This window comes from Salarias fasciatus, chromosome 1 (genome assembly GCF_902148845.1).
Source record: "Salarias fasciatus chromosome 1, fSalaFa1.1, whole genome shotgun sequence".
In the NCBI taxonomy this organism is placed as follows: domain Eukaryota; kingdom Metazoa; phylum Chordata; class Actinopteri; order Blenniiformes; family Blenniidae; genus Salarias; species Salarias fasciatus.
This window is the reverse complement of record NC_043745.1, coordinates 21,331,129-21,345,740: the sequence shown is the minus strand read 5'-3', so window position 1 is coordinate 21,345,740 and position 14,612 is coordinate 21,331,129. Positions and strand designations below refer to the sequence as shown.

The window sequence follows — 14,612 nt, the reverse complement described above, 5'->3', positions numbered from 1 at the left end:
TGAAAAATCCCAACGATTAAAAAAAGTAGGACGACAGAACATGTACGGTGCCCCGCTATGACACTTTATTAAAAATAGAAACATATATTCATAGTACTTTTCATACAGACTACAATGGTCCACTGGTATGACTTTTCAAAAAGAGTTACATACTATAAAACACTCATTTGGCCTAAATCCACTGTAGAAAGTTCTCACAAAACAAAGCCAAAAAAAAACCAAAAAAAAAAAAAACTCAACAAAGTAAAAAAAAGGTGTTATTTAGTCGGTGTTAAAAATCCTTGTTTCTGAGCTCTTTCTTTTACTATTTGAATCTTTCTGTGCATTTTCCTCTCCCTTCAAAAACATAAAACCTTATGCAGAGGCGAAATGTAAATATGAAAACAGAAATGGATGTTTGTTTGTTTTTTTTTTCCAGTGAGAGAAATAAATGCACGTACAATTGAGTTTAAAAAAAGATGGCACATTTATTGCAACATAAATGTTATATACATCGTGTTTTTCTGTTGAAAAAAGACAGAAAATATTCAAATTGTTGTTGCCGTTGTTTTGTTGTCTTTTTTTTTATGTGCATCAACAATCAACCTTTTTATTTGACACAAGGACAAATCTCTTATCAATCAACAACGGACACTGAGGAACTGAAGAAGAGGTCGCAGTTTTAGTAATCTGGAGCTCGTACGAAGCCTTTTTGACGTACGGCAGGACGAGCGGCAGCTCGGCCGTGTTCTCGAGATGCCATGTTTGTAAAATTTATTGTAATGATGGACAGGTTATGGTTAATAACCGTACTTTTTACTATCTAATATAGTAAAATAAAGTAAGAAACTTTTTACTCAAAACTTTTGCTTTCAAAAATCTAGAAAGAGTAATATTTAGAATTCAAGAAATATTCTTACAGTATTATTGTATAAAAGACTAACTACAGTGAAAAATAAGCCAAATGTTTTTTTTTTTTTATCTTTTGATTTTCTTTTTTTTTTTCATATATTATACAAGGGAAAGCATCTGGGAATACAGCAAGGTCTAACTTGGCAAACAGAGGAGCAAAGAAAATCAAGGAAGAACCGGAAATTTAGCAAACAAACAAACAAACAAAAGAAAAACAAAACAAAGGTAAGCGAGCTGGAAGTGAAGTAAATTATACCTTCAATCAAAGTCTGCCGACAAGAATACAAGGTCATGAATACTGAATTGAAGAACAAGGCCACATTCAGTCACTCTGTCTTTTCCTCACTAAATAAAGTTGCCAAATATCTATAATGTAAACTCTTGCGGCGGCATCCTTCACTTTAATTGAAGCCCCTTTATTGAACTGAATACTCGGCAGCTTTGTTGAAGGTGGAGATTATGAATGACAGAAACACAATATACAAAGAAATAAATGGAATATAAAGCAAGTCTTAAAGACCCAAGACTTCATCAGAGGAGAAACATAAAGCATGCACGCTGACAGGGACGTAAAAAAAAAAAAAGAATGAAATAAAGCCATGATCGATGTCTTGAAACATCAAATAAGAATCCTTTAAACCGCTTTTGTTCATTGCCGTGCTACAGTTCAACGATATTCAATGTAGTTCAAGGAGTATTTCCACGTCTGGCGGCGCTGTAATGCGTTTATCACGGCTTCGATCGAGACATCACTGAAGAATAGCCTGGACTTCATAATGCTGAAGGTCTAAAGGAAGGATTTGTTACAACACAAATAAGCTTTACTAACCTTTACTGAGTTAACTGCGCTTTAAAGTCAATGATATTAACAGAAAGAAAACTGATATGTTCATCAGGCCAGAAGAAACTGTGGTCGTCGTTTGTTTTTTTTGTTTTTTTGTTGTTTTTTTTTTCCGTTTTGTTTTGTTTAAACTACATTTTCATTAAACGATCTCTGATTAGCTGGATGAAGAAAAATATAACCCAAAGGAAAAAAAAAAAAAAAAAAAAAACCACAAAAACAAGCCACTTCTGGCGACGACAGGGTGTAACTGTCAGGGGGCGAGACGTCGATACGATCTGCAGAAATATGTCTTCCGTTTAACACTATATGGCAAAGGAAGCGAGGGGCAGCCGGGTCCCCTCTCCCTTCAGTTTAAGACACTAACAATATGCAGGGAATGCTAAGGTTTGCACATAGTTTGCTCTCTGTGTTCTCACTGCTCTCTAAAAAAAAACAAAAAAAAACAAATCCAGCTGAACCTGAGCTTTCAGTGAAGCTACAGTTTGCCAATCGTCCTTCACCTCTCAGAGACGGCGCAGCTGACGGTGCCAAGACGCACGGAAACAGGTCGAAACTACACACAAACAAACATAGGTAGTTTTCTTTTCTTTTTTTTGGTTACACATGTGGCCAGAGGCAAAATGAATAAAATATAAATATAAATAATTTATCCTCTTTTTCTTTAAAAAAAACAAAAACAAAACAAAAGAAGGGGCGGTTTTTAGTTTTCCACTTCTAACAGCTAATGGTAATTTTCAGTTGGGTATAAATATCACTCTAAACTGGCCAATAAATTAATCTCAATCTTCTCAGCGCCCAGATCATTTCCAGTCGTCTCGGACTCACCAGGGTGGAGTGCTCAAAGGTGCAGTGTGTAGAATTATGGAGGGTCTATGAGCAGGAATGCAACACGATGCTCATGATTAACGGTTCCTTCGTGCACGGTCAGCTCAAACTGAGATCAGCTGCGTCTCTGTTAGCTTGAAAAGAGACCTTCAGGACGTCTTCCAGCCTGGCTGTGCTGCTGTGTTCATGCAGTGTTGTGGCCTCTGCAGGTCAGCGTCGCCACTGAATCCTGCACACTGCTCTTTTCACTGGTGACACTGGCAAACTATAGATGGACTGAAAAGCTACATGTTTCTCTTTGAACTTACATAACTTTCCCTTTAGACGTACAATTTATAGCTCAATAACATAATAAATAGGAGAAAAAAAATAAAAAGAAACAGACAAACAAAAACAATTGCTGTTACAATGCATTCGTCAATTCAGTTTAGGCACAAGGCAATTTCCACATACGGTTGGAGGAGATTGCAAAGTCTCTGATTGTTCAGAAGCAACACACTTCTTGCAGACGGTGATATGTGCTCAAGATTTTTGTGGCGGGGAGAAATTTGCAGATGGAAACTGGTTGTAGGGAGCTGGACGTCTGGCTCTTCTTCAATCTCAGGATTGGATTGTGTTAGACTCGTGGTTTCGCTTCAAGTGGTCTGTCTCCTCCAATTGGTGTCACAAACTGTGAGTCCTGTCTGTCACTGGGAAGCAAGGTCACCGACTCAGACGGGACAGAAATGATCTGCATCGCTTCGATCTGGAAAGGAGGAGACGAGAAAACACGCTGATCACAGGTGAGCTGTGGACTACAACAAGGCCAAGATCAGCTTTCGAGCGATCCAGAATGATGTTCCTTCTGCTTTAAAATCTACATGTGGCTCCTGTGCAGTCGCATTAAGGTACTTTATTAGCTTAGATAAACCTAATTCAAGCTTTTGAATGGTAATTACATTCACTGCGACAGTGAGCATTTCAAGATCTAATAAAAATCATGTAATATATTTTAAACTAGACATGGGCTCAAATAATCAGCTCGAGTAAAAGTTGAGAAAAGTGTTGTTTGTTCATTTAGAGGTGGAGGGTACCTTCTCAGTGTCCTGCTCAGAGGTGGCCCATGGGGTTGGATGTGTCGGTCAGGCCGGGGTGGACTCCTGTGTGGCCTTGCTGAGCATCGCTGGAGCCGCCGGACACTTTCTCCTCCTCCCTCCTCTTAAGGCAGGCTGCTTTGGGATTCAGATTTCGCTCTGTAGGTCAAAAATGAAACCAGATTTCATCGTTTGGATTTTAAATCAAACATGAACAGACTGAGCCGGTCATAACAGCAATCATAATAACAGAAACTATTATTATTATCATTATTATTAGCTGATTTGCTCATTTCATGTTCTTCTGCAAGTGACTGATTTACTACATTCAATAAGGTGGAGAGAATGCTGGTGAAGAAATTCCATGATTACAAAAGACTCTTGAGACGTGAAGCTAAATGTATTGCCAGACACATCAGAAGTAGCACCTGAAAGAACATTACTTCTGAAAACTGATTAGAACAGGAACCGATCTCTAATGAAGAAACACTGATCCGTCCGATCTCTGCAGCGGTGGGAGGACTCTGACCTCTGACTTGCTGCTCCAGGCTCAGGATGACGGCCACAGCCTGATGCAGGATGAGCAGCTTCGTCTGCGGCTTCTCGCTCTTCAGGTGCAGCTGGCACATGCGGCCCAGCTCCTTGAAGGCCTCATTGATGTCTCGCACCCTCAGGCGTTCGCGGGCGTTGTTGGCCATCCTCCTCTCGCGCTCCCGTTCGGCCTTCTGCTCCGGATTCAGGTCCTCGTCTTCAGTGATACTGCTGGTGAGGGGAGAGAATCCTCCGTCAGCCAAGCGTGTTTTTAACACATTTATAAGGCTTCTAATGAAGATTCCTACAATAAATGACATTTAAATGTTTAAAACTGAAGGGATGAGCGACACTGTGAACTGGAATGCAACAATATTAAACTAATCGAGTGTGGCTGTTACTACTTGCACTGAACTACTGAACAAAAAAACTCTTTTTAAAGATTTCATGGAAAATTAGACTGAAACTCAATAAACTTAGAGCTGTCAAACTCGTTTTATTTCAGGGACCACATTCAGCCCAATTTGATATTAAGTGAGCCAAACCAGTAAAATGACAGCATCATCTATAAATAACCACCACGCCAAATGTTCCCCTTCTGTTTAAGTGCAAGGCACTGCATTGTGGGAATTTAATTTAAAACCTGAAAACTTTCAGATGCAATTCTTACGTTAATGATGCCTTCTGCTGCAAAATATAACGACATGTAAAACAGCTATGTTTGCAGCAAATGCAATGAATGACTGAACTGAAATCCTCTGTGCAACACTGTTTCCGTTTGGACTAAAGTTTGTAGAATCACGAAGCATCTCAAGTTACATGAGTTCTGCACCCTTCGGCACACGTTCTTAATGGTAACTGCAAACAGAGAGTGAGATTCTCTGTGTGGTAGAACATAAACAGATGTTAAATACAAGATAAAAACAATAATGATTTATAAGTGCCACAGAGATTTACACCTGGGCCAGCAGTGTCCTGCATATTTTAGATGTTTAACTGCTTCGACGTGCCTGAATGTAATAACTACGTATCACCCCCGGTGAGAACGCTCTCACCTTGTGCGCGGCCCTGCTCTGGGCGTCTTCATATCTCTCCTGTCGCTCTCGTCGTCCGACTTGTCGTCGCCGGTCAGGCTGTCGTGCATGTCGTCCTTGTCTTGTTTCTCCACCTTCAGCTCCAGGGCGGAAGGCACCTGACCAGCCAGGCTCGCAGCGAGACCTTTTGTGGGAAGACAAAATAAATAAATAAATAAACAAAGCGTTTTAGACATCCACACCCATGCTGCAGAATGTCAGCCAGATAACGGGTTGGACTGACTCGGCGCAGTATCTGACCTCTGAATGTCTCCACTTGGTGGTTGAGCTCAGTGCTGGATGTGGAGCCAACGCTGGGCAGGCCTCCATGGCTGTCGTTCAGGCTGGCAGCGTCATCTCCACCCTGCTGCCACACAGACAGGAAGGACACGTGAAGAAAGGAAGCGGACGCTCTGTAGAGACGCTAAATAAAACGGCACACTTTGAAGCGAGAAAAGAGAGCTGGTAAAAGCCAAAAATGGAAGATAAACTCAATCCAATTTGAAAAAGAAAAAAAAGAAACCCTAAATTAGGCCCCATTATAAGGTGGGTTGGGACCCGAACCCTCCATGTGCCAGTGAACTGTTCCAGATATTCAGGGTTTAGTCTATTTGTATCTGTCCAATCATTTAACAGCATGAGTTTACAGTTTAATCATCATTCAAGTCTGTCATTCTCAACATGACGGCCTACTGTGATGATTCGCTCCACAATGCTATTGTAGAGTCTAAATCAGAAAACGAGGAAAAAAAAATAACTCTATAACACTATTTTAAAAAAGCCTTATTTAAAGACAGCTATATAACCTATTTTACTGTCGTTGTTGTGCTTCATTTTGCCCAAATCCTCAGGTCAAGCTCTCTGCAACCACAACTATGAACACAGAGTCTTAGTTTATGAGTCTGAAATGAGACAAGATTCTCTTCAAAAGATGTCCCGCTCTAAAGTCTGGCCGTTCCCTTGTTATTCTGTCCACATTTATAACAGAAAGATGGTCGACTCCCACCATGTTGCACCACAGCGTCCCTCCTATTCCACATGTTCTCCAGCTATTTGATTTGCCCTTTGAGGGCCGGGGAGAAGGCGGAGGAATCGTCACCGAGGGTGGAGGCTATGTCTCCTCCTTTTCTCCTGGAATGTGATTCCAAGTCACTGTTGGCCTCTGTTAACCTCACCGCTCCGAGATCCTCCCCTTCCTCGGCGCGACGCTAATCTTTGCTGCGCTCTCAACAGGTGTCCAAACAACTCTTTGTCTACGGGAGGAGGAGGGAAACCAGGGGTCTGGCAAGAAAAGAACGCTGCCATTTTCAGGGCCGAGGCTGATTACCATACAGCTGAGGACCTCTATTTGGGTGGAGGCCAAGGGTTCAGACACACGTTTCCAACGATTCAGATTTCCTGGGTTGTTAAAAAGAAGTGCTGAAAAGCGGGGGAAGGGGGCAGAGGGCGGGGTGTCAGTTGGAGTAAAAAACCCTGTGGCTGCGCCGCGCAGGGGCTGCTGAGCCCCGTCTGAGGGGACCTCTTCCCACACAGGAAGCGCTGTGTTAGCGCAGACACAGTATGTTCTATCTCACAGTCGCAGTCGGTCAACATCACTGCCACAGCCCAGCTCTCTGTAACAAATACATCAAACTGAGCGCCTGTGACAACCACAGAAAAATCCTTGTTAGGGGACAAAACCAGCTCGGGCGATGCGGTGAAAACAGCCATTGACAGACGACACAGTGAACAAACTCGGGCGTCTGCTGCAAAGACAGCAACAAACCACGCAGAAGAAAGCAGCTCTGAAATAATAATAAGAAAACCTGCACCGAAACAAATTTATTTTTTACCACTGCTTTAAATTTCAGCCAAAGAATATTCCAGCATGTAATTTTTATCCACATTTGTTTCTCTCATGTTATAAATAGACCAATTTATCCAAGGACAGAATAATCATGTTTGATTTTTCATCATTTTCAAAAAAGAAAACACCAAATACTCTCATATTAAATCTGCAGTCATAAATCCCAACTATTTTATTGGCTCTAAGTGTCTGATCATAACTTGGCTCTCTGGGAGGGTGCAGGTTTCGTTGTCCATCTATGCTCCGGTTTAAGATCCTCTATTGACACAATTTGTCACTTTTCTTCATGGAAGTGCTTCTGGCAAACAAAACTGGAGTTAAACTATTAAATCGGAATGACAACAAATGTATTTAAAAACAATCACACTAAAGAAAATAAATCAAGAGACAAAAACAATCCTTGCGGATCTATTTGATTTTAAATACTGTCTTTAGGGAGTTGTTCTGGGGATTTTTTTCTAAGTTGAACAATGTGTGATGAAAAAGAATTTTCATTACAACAAACAAAGCATTTCATGGTTTTACTTAAAAACAAAGACAATTCTGAGTTTAAATGTAACAATGAATTACAACAGTCACAACATTGTTTTTAATCAGAGGACTTCAGTACTCGAAATCATAAAATACCAGTGAATATATATGGGATCTCCTTTTGCTTATTTTCTCCTTTTATTGTTTTCAATCTTTCATCAACAAATTTAATCCAAACTTCTGCACACATTAAAACTGATTGATTTCCCCCCCTCTTTTCATGTTTGTGTTTTCATACTGTGTGTGACCTAAATTATTTCCAAACACCTCTGGATTACAGATGGACGAGCCGCCCCATTTTAATTTCCACTGCAGATGTGTTCAAATCTCCTGGCTCTTGAAAATGAAATGCCTCGGATGGAGGATGGGTGAACGCGCCGTGATTTATACCCAAACCTGCATTCCCGTCCTCCTCAAGAGGCTCCCCGCTTTAACTCGAAAAGCAACAAAACACAAAAACTCTTCCTACACCAAAGCTCAACTTCGCTTCATTGCGTCTGTTTTTCTCATTTCTCCTTGGCCCCTGTGTATACAGCGGCCCGGGAGAGGAGGCCGAGCATCAGGCCAGCCATTACACTTATGGAAAATATGTCTGTATAAATTCAGGACTTCTTATGTGGAAAACGCCGAGTTTTTTTTTTAAAACACATGGCAGCGCACCCGCTCCGAGCAGGTGGCTGAGGAATCTTGTGTGGCGAAGATCGAAAAACACCAAAGAAGGATTCACTTAAGAAAAATACTTTCCGCCACATTTAACCCAAGAGCTACAGACTTTTTGAGAAGTTATCGTACCATCGCTGCGGTCCGATTGGGAACCAATGCAGAGGCGGGAAAGTTTGGTCCGATGGCTGCTATTGGCCCGTTCTGTGCCTGTCCCAGCAGGCTGTGGATGTCGCTGGGCAGACTGGCGGTGGAGCCCACTGCATGGTTCCTCAGGACGAGGATGGCGTCATCCAATCTGTCCAGACGATCCTCCATTCGGGACTGAGAGGACCACAGGGATTGAGGAACGAAGGGTGAGGGAGAGGGAGAAGAGAGAAAAAGGACAGAGCAGCTTAGTATAAGCACATTAGGAAAAAAAAAAAAATAAAACATTGAAAACGCTGATTGTATGGTGTGGACTTTGGAAAAGAAAAAAAAAATGAAACATAAGATAAAGAAGGCAATTCAAAAGTAAGATCAAATGAGCCATTTCAGCTTGAGCTGTAAAATTCAACACATGTCCTCATTTGTTTTTAGACCAAATAATGGACAGAGGCGCTGCAGCCACTTAACAATTCATTGAGGAAATAATATCTGCATCTAAGCTGATTACTGCAAGCTGGAAAGGCTGAAACAACATGAAAACATAATGTGACAATAAGTCAACAAAGGCAGTAAACATGAAACTGCATTTAACTACGAAGAACGCAGACTGAAAGTCAGACCATGTGTGAGAAAACAAAAACGAGGGATGCAGAGATGTATGAGACGGAATGAGAGAAGGCTCTACCGAGAAGTACCTCGCAGACATCCTTTAAGAAAGACATGGCATCCTGGAGATGCTCATGTAACTGCTGATGAACTCTGTTTTTCTGGCAAAGTCAAATAAGAATAAGAGAGAATTATGAAAAAAAGATCAGCATCTATAAATACTACAAACACACAGTACTATGGATAAAGATTGTTTCCATGAGGGCACAGAGACGAGGAGGAGGGGATTTGGAAGCGAGCGCACAGCTGCTGACCATTCACTTTCAAAGCATGAAAATGTTTTGCTTTTTGCACATTTAATAACCTCAACAGCATCACACACATCTTACACATCACATTTACCACAGTGCACAAAACTTTTCATCACCCAACACTTCCCGGCTCTGTGTTTGGTCTTTTCTGAGCTGGAATAAAGGTTATAGTTAGTAAAAGCTGTGCGCCATTACTTTGTCTTTTTAGAATCATTTTATCCAGCTGTGCTTTCCCGTACATCTAAGCATTACGAGGCAAACAGACACTTAAAAGAACGCTTTTTAGAGGATCAAAGGTTTTTTTTTATTTTTGTCTAAAACTAATAGAACATACTGGTGGTGGACCAGGCCGCTAACAGGATTAATCATTTCAATAGTAATCTGATCCTCAACGAGCTTCATCACTGTTTCCTAGAACTTAAGGGACTTTCCAATGTTTTTAATAACCCTGAAAGCAATGCTCTGTATTTCAACTCACTGTCAAACTTATCTTGTGCAAGTGTTGCTTCATCTCTACCAGTCGTATCAAAACCTGTAATGGAATATTTAACCACTTATCAGCCCAACTGTCTCCCAAAACCTAGAACAAAGAGTTTTTAAAGCTCATTCTGCGCTGGAGCTACTTTCACCCGAGTAAAGTGCTCATTCTCTTTAAGGCAGCAGGTTTTCACACTGATATTATATTTCTGCACACCATATAATTACTTTCCCACATGATAACATGAGACCACTGCCCAACGTAGAAAAGTGGGATTTAATATTTCACACCTGTCGGCTAACCATTTCTTTAATGTGAATCTGTTGTGAAAAAAGAAATTTATCTGGACACATCAATCCTACGCTTAATGTGTTTTAAATTATGATTATTATTATTTTTGTTGCTGAAAAATCTAAACCTGTGTATGTACTCTGAACATCAAAATACACGGAGCAGAAATATAAAAATGTCACAAAATGCATTTGCATGATGTGAAACTGCAAAACACACGGTGTGCGTTTTCTTTTCACTTTGCTTTACAAGATATTCAGGTTATCTGGTACTATTCTCCTGGAGTCTCACTTATCTTTAGCGGCCATGAGGACACGAACAAAGCTGGAGGCAGAGTGGGAGGAAACATTTACGTGCTTAATGTCCTCTTTGCATACAAGTGGCCGACTGAATGATTGAAGCTGATAAGATTGTGAGCAAAGTCATGGCAGCCTTCTTTTTTTCTTTCTTTTAACAATTTCAACTAATACCTGATGACTGTGTTGAGTTAGTCAATGGTAAATGATCTGAATGAGAGACGGAACAATCACTGCTCATCTGATCAAATATAAAAGGTCTTTTTACAAACTACTTCTTCAGGCATCAAAAACAAAGAGAAAGAGAAAAGTTACGGTTGACAAAAGCGTTTCCAAGACATTTTATCAACCTTCAATTGACAGCGACACAAGTAACGTTTTACTGGAACAAACATGGGACAGTCGCTCTGACTGACCACAAAGTCCATTAGAAAATAATCTAAAGAACACTTTTAAAAACGAACCGTTGGAGCTTTGCTTTGACCATATTCTCCATGTGTTTTTTAGTAGTTAACAAGAACAATATCCACGTCTAATGGTTTGCATCTTTATTTGTGAACTGAACAGCTGACCTGATGTAAACAGACGACGTGTGCAGCAGGTAGTGAGATCGGTGAAATCCGATCCTTCGCTCTGGCCACATAGCAGCAAAGGAATTCTGGTGAAGTGGTTTAGCAAACAGCTGCCACCCCCACACCAGCCCCCCTCCCTGACTAAACCCATCCCCCAACTGTCATTCTTGTCCCGGCCCGGAGAGGAGGGGACAGATGGCGAACCCCGAGGGACAGGTATTGTTCAGTTTGGTTATCCCTCGACCCCCGCCTTCCTCAGCAAAACATTTGTCGGACAGGAATCTCCGTGTAACGCTAGCTCAGTCCTTCATGGGCAGCTTATCTGAAGTGAGCATCCATCACATCCCGCGCTCGCTGGAGGACGAGGTGCGCATGGAGCTTACCAGTGAGTGAAGGGAGTTCTCATAATTCGGTGAGGAGGGAGTCTGTCCACCGGAGCGGGCCCACTGGTTGGTGCCTGATGAGAAAGAACATGAAAGTCAGCGTTGGTGATCCTTGGATTCAGTTTCGTATCAGCAAGTCCGATAGCTTCGTCTTGCTGAGCACAGGACACAAAGGCGGACTGACACACACAATAACACGCAGTCATAACACACTGACATCCTGATTTTCTGGCTCCATGTTGTTCTATAGGAGATATTTTTATCTTTTAGGGTTCAACTGCATCATTTCCTGACGGCTGGACTGCATCCTGACACACGAGCCAGCGGAGGGTTTGACTAACACCCACTTCCACCATGAAACGTACACTGAGTCTGCACAACAATGAGCACGGCTGTGAGGGGACACACAACCGCAAAAATACAGATTAAACTGAGTCTGAACTTCGGTTTTCACCACATTTAATTTCCAGAGAAATTTGGACGTGTAAAAGCACATCTGTATGGCGAGGAGTGTGGCTGGACGGCGTCTTGCCATGTGGTCATGATCAGTTTCTTCTGATGAAGGAAATAAAGCAGTTATCGGGGCTCAATCAACCTCACTCTTACAAGAACATTTGACTGCACAGCTGACACATTGTCTCTTTTACATTCATTTATTCTTTTTTTTTTTTTCAGTCAAACACCTTTTTGGCAGGAGGTCAGTTTGTCAGGATTCACATCTGGAAACATCTGAGTGCACATGTTTCATTCATGCCTATTTTTCCTGTAAAAGCTAAATCTAATTCAGCCAAATCCCCGCTTTTTTTTTTTTTTTTTTTTTTTTTTTTTTACTTGCAATGAAAAACTATGCACTTTAATCCCGTGACCTAAATTTAGAGAAACTGAAGATCCTCAAGGTTACAATCCACTATTGGCTGGAAGAAGTGTGCTTTCATTTGAGCCAAAAAAAAAAAAAAAAAAAAAAAAAAAGATCTACAGGCCAGTACAGGAAAGCAAATCAAATCAAGCTGATTTGATCTGGTGTGAATTAGAGAAAAGGAATCTACATCTGCTGATCACATTTTCCAGCTGCAGTGCATTTCTTCCTTTTATTTTCCGAAGTACAATAACCCAAGTAACCTGCCTGCCATGTGCAACAGGAGGCAATGCACCGCACGACAATCAAATCACCTTGATGGACTCTGATGAAAATGAACCAGCGCAGGTTATTTACAGGATAAGGTGTCCGTGGTGGTTCCAGCTCAGGGCTCCCTGAGCTCCGCTCGTCTTTTACGGTGGACGGGTGCCAAACCCAGCCTACATCCCTGTGAATGGAATCTACAGGCTGTGTTTCACAGAGAAATCTGAGTCTGATTCCAAATTGCTACTATGGGTGTTATTCTCTAATACTCAGAAAACCACTGCAGTGGATAATGCAGGAAAAATTAGGAAAATTATTTCGTGAAATAGTGCTGAGAGGATTTTCTCTGATTTTCTCCCCTAATTTAAAATGGTATTTTGAGAACTACAGTGTGTGAAGCAGTTTTATGAATGATGTAAAGTTTTACTATCAATTGTCCAGCGGGCGCTTTGAAGAAAACAGAATAAACGACGATAAATTAATGAACGTAGCACGAAGGCTTCCGAGGAAAGCAGTTAAGTACATTTTTCACAAATACTCGAAAATGTACCTTTAGTTCAATCCAATGAAGTGTCTGAGTGAACGTCTGTGGCGCTCCGCACTTAGTTCTAATGTTTAACACACACACAGCTTTGGATAAAAAGCAGATTTTAATTAGCAGACTATTAAAAGTGACTTTGGGAGAGAGGAAATGAAAACGTCTCTGTTCGACAGCAGCCTTCTCTCAGGTGATTGAGACAGGAACTTCACATGAGCCTCTGCTGGCTGGCGGCTATGAAAAATTAGCCCGAGGCTTCAGTTGCTCACGTGCTCCAGAGAGGGCTAATTGAACCAACCGTTCTTGAGTAATGTGCTGTGGAGGGGAGTAATCCTAATGATGAATGGACTTTGAGACTAACATCAACAGCGGGTCAAATTTTAGAACACATTTAAAGAATCACTCTTTTTTTAACCTCAGAACAATAATGCGGATGTATTTCTCTTCATAATATGATCAAAATCGACAAATATTAACACTAAACTGAGGTACAATTTCTTGTGTGTTTTTTTTTTCAGTTCATTCCCTGCTATGAATATCTGCCATTTTATGATTTCTCCCCCATATCTGAGTGATGGCGAATGCCAGCACAGTGCAGCCAGGTGCGGCACGCCACACTGTAAATAGGTCGAGAGAGTTGTCATTGTTGTCCTCATCAGCTGAGTCAAAGCCACCTTCCTTCACCCTTTGGCAAATAAACAGACCCTTTTGCTGCCTCGTCTGTGCGTATTGTGTGTGTGTGTGTGTGTGTGTGTGTGTGTGTGTGTGTGTGTGTGTGTGTGTGTGTGTGTGTGTGTGTTGGAGGAACAGCTGTCCATGGGGCAGGGCAACAGCTGAGCATGAGGGGGGCATACGTAGAGACAGCTGTCGCCACTCCATTACCACACATGACACAACTGCCTGCTAAAACAACACACCGGGCTTTCCCTTACTGTCCTCCCTCTCTCTCTTTCCATTACTCTTTCGGCTCTGTCAACACGCCTGACGGTTCATGTTCACCTATATACGTGTCTTTTCTCTGCACTTTAAAAAAAACAGCAACCTACAAACCTTCGGATGTCTGCCTGGACGTACTGTTTATAACCACATTCCTGTTTCCTGTTATTCCATATATCCACAATTTCAAAACTCTGCGCCTCCACAACAACCAACGTCTCAACAATACAAATGCAACTTATTACAAGGTAAGGTGAGAACAACTACAAAAAGATGGTTTTACCCAATTATTGAAACTCAAAGTCTACTTTGAACACTTCTTATGTAGGATTTTTAAATGTTACCCACATGACACTTTTTTATACAATAGTGTCCCATGGCTTGTTTAATTCTGAAAGCATTTGTGAGCAACATCTAAATTTATGAGCATGAACAAAAGCCCTCTGAAGGAGATGACATCCAAAACTAGTGCATGATGTCAGTGGGAGTCAATGCGGAGCATTTCTTAAGCCCTGAAAATGACGCCCATGATGTGTTGTAGATACCAAACAGTTATCAATTTTAAAACAGCAGTTGTGTTGTTTGTTGTTTATGACCTTGAAACACAAATTTCACAGGAGTGAGCACTTTTGCCCTACAGCAAAAACATCCTTGGGGTAC

The 14,612-nt window shown here is 41.4% G+C and overlaps 1 protein-coding gene across 7 annotated transcripts in view; it reads right to left on the bottom strand.

Moving 5' to 3' along the window:
• Nucleotides 1-984: 984 nt before the first annotated feature.
• tcf12 (transcription factor 12) overlaps nt 985-14,612 on the bottom strand; it is a 78,446-nt gene continuing 64,818 nt past the window's right edge. For 2 of the 7 annotated variants that reach the window (XM_030098106.1, XM_030098501.1), the window contains 8 exons: nt 11,359-11,432; nt 9,117-9,188; nt 8,407-8,598; nt 5,499-5,604; nt 5,220-5,382; nt 4,163-4,395; nt 3,634-3,792; nt 985-3,305 (listed from right to left, as the gene is read on the bottom strand). In XM_030098106.1, the coding sequence (XP_029953966.1) occupies nt 3,650-3,792; nt 4,163-4,395; nt 5,220-5,382; nt 5,499-5,604; nt 8,407-8,598; nt 9,117-9,188; nt 11,359-11,432 (983 nt within the window). In that variant the 3' untranslated portion in view covers nt 985-3,305; nt 3,634-3,649. The remainder of the gene's footprint in view (nt 3,306-3,633; nt 3,793-4,162; nt 4,396-5,219; nt 5,383-5,498; nt 5,605-8,406; nt 8,599-9,116; nt 9,189-11,358; nt 11,433-14,612) is intronic. The other 5 variants (XM_030098354.1, XM_030098583.1, XM_030098270.1 and 2 more) reach the window with 4 other exon arrangements.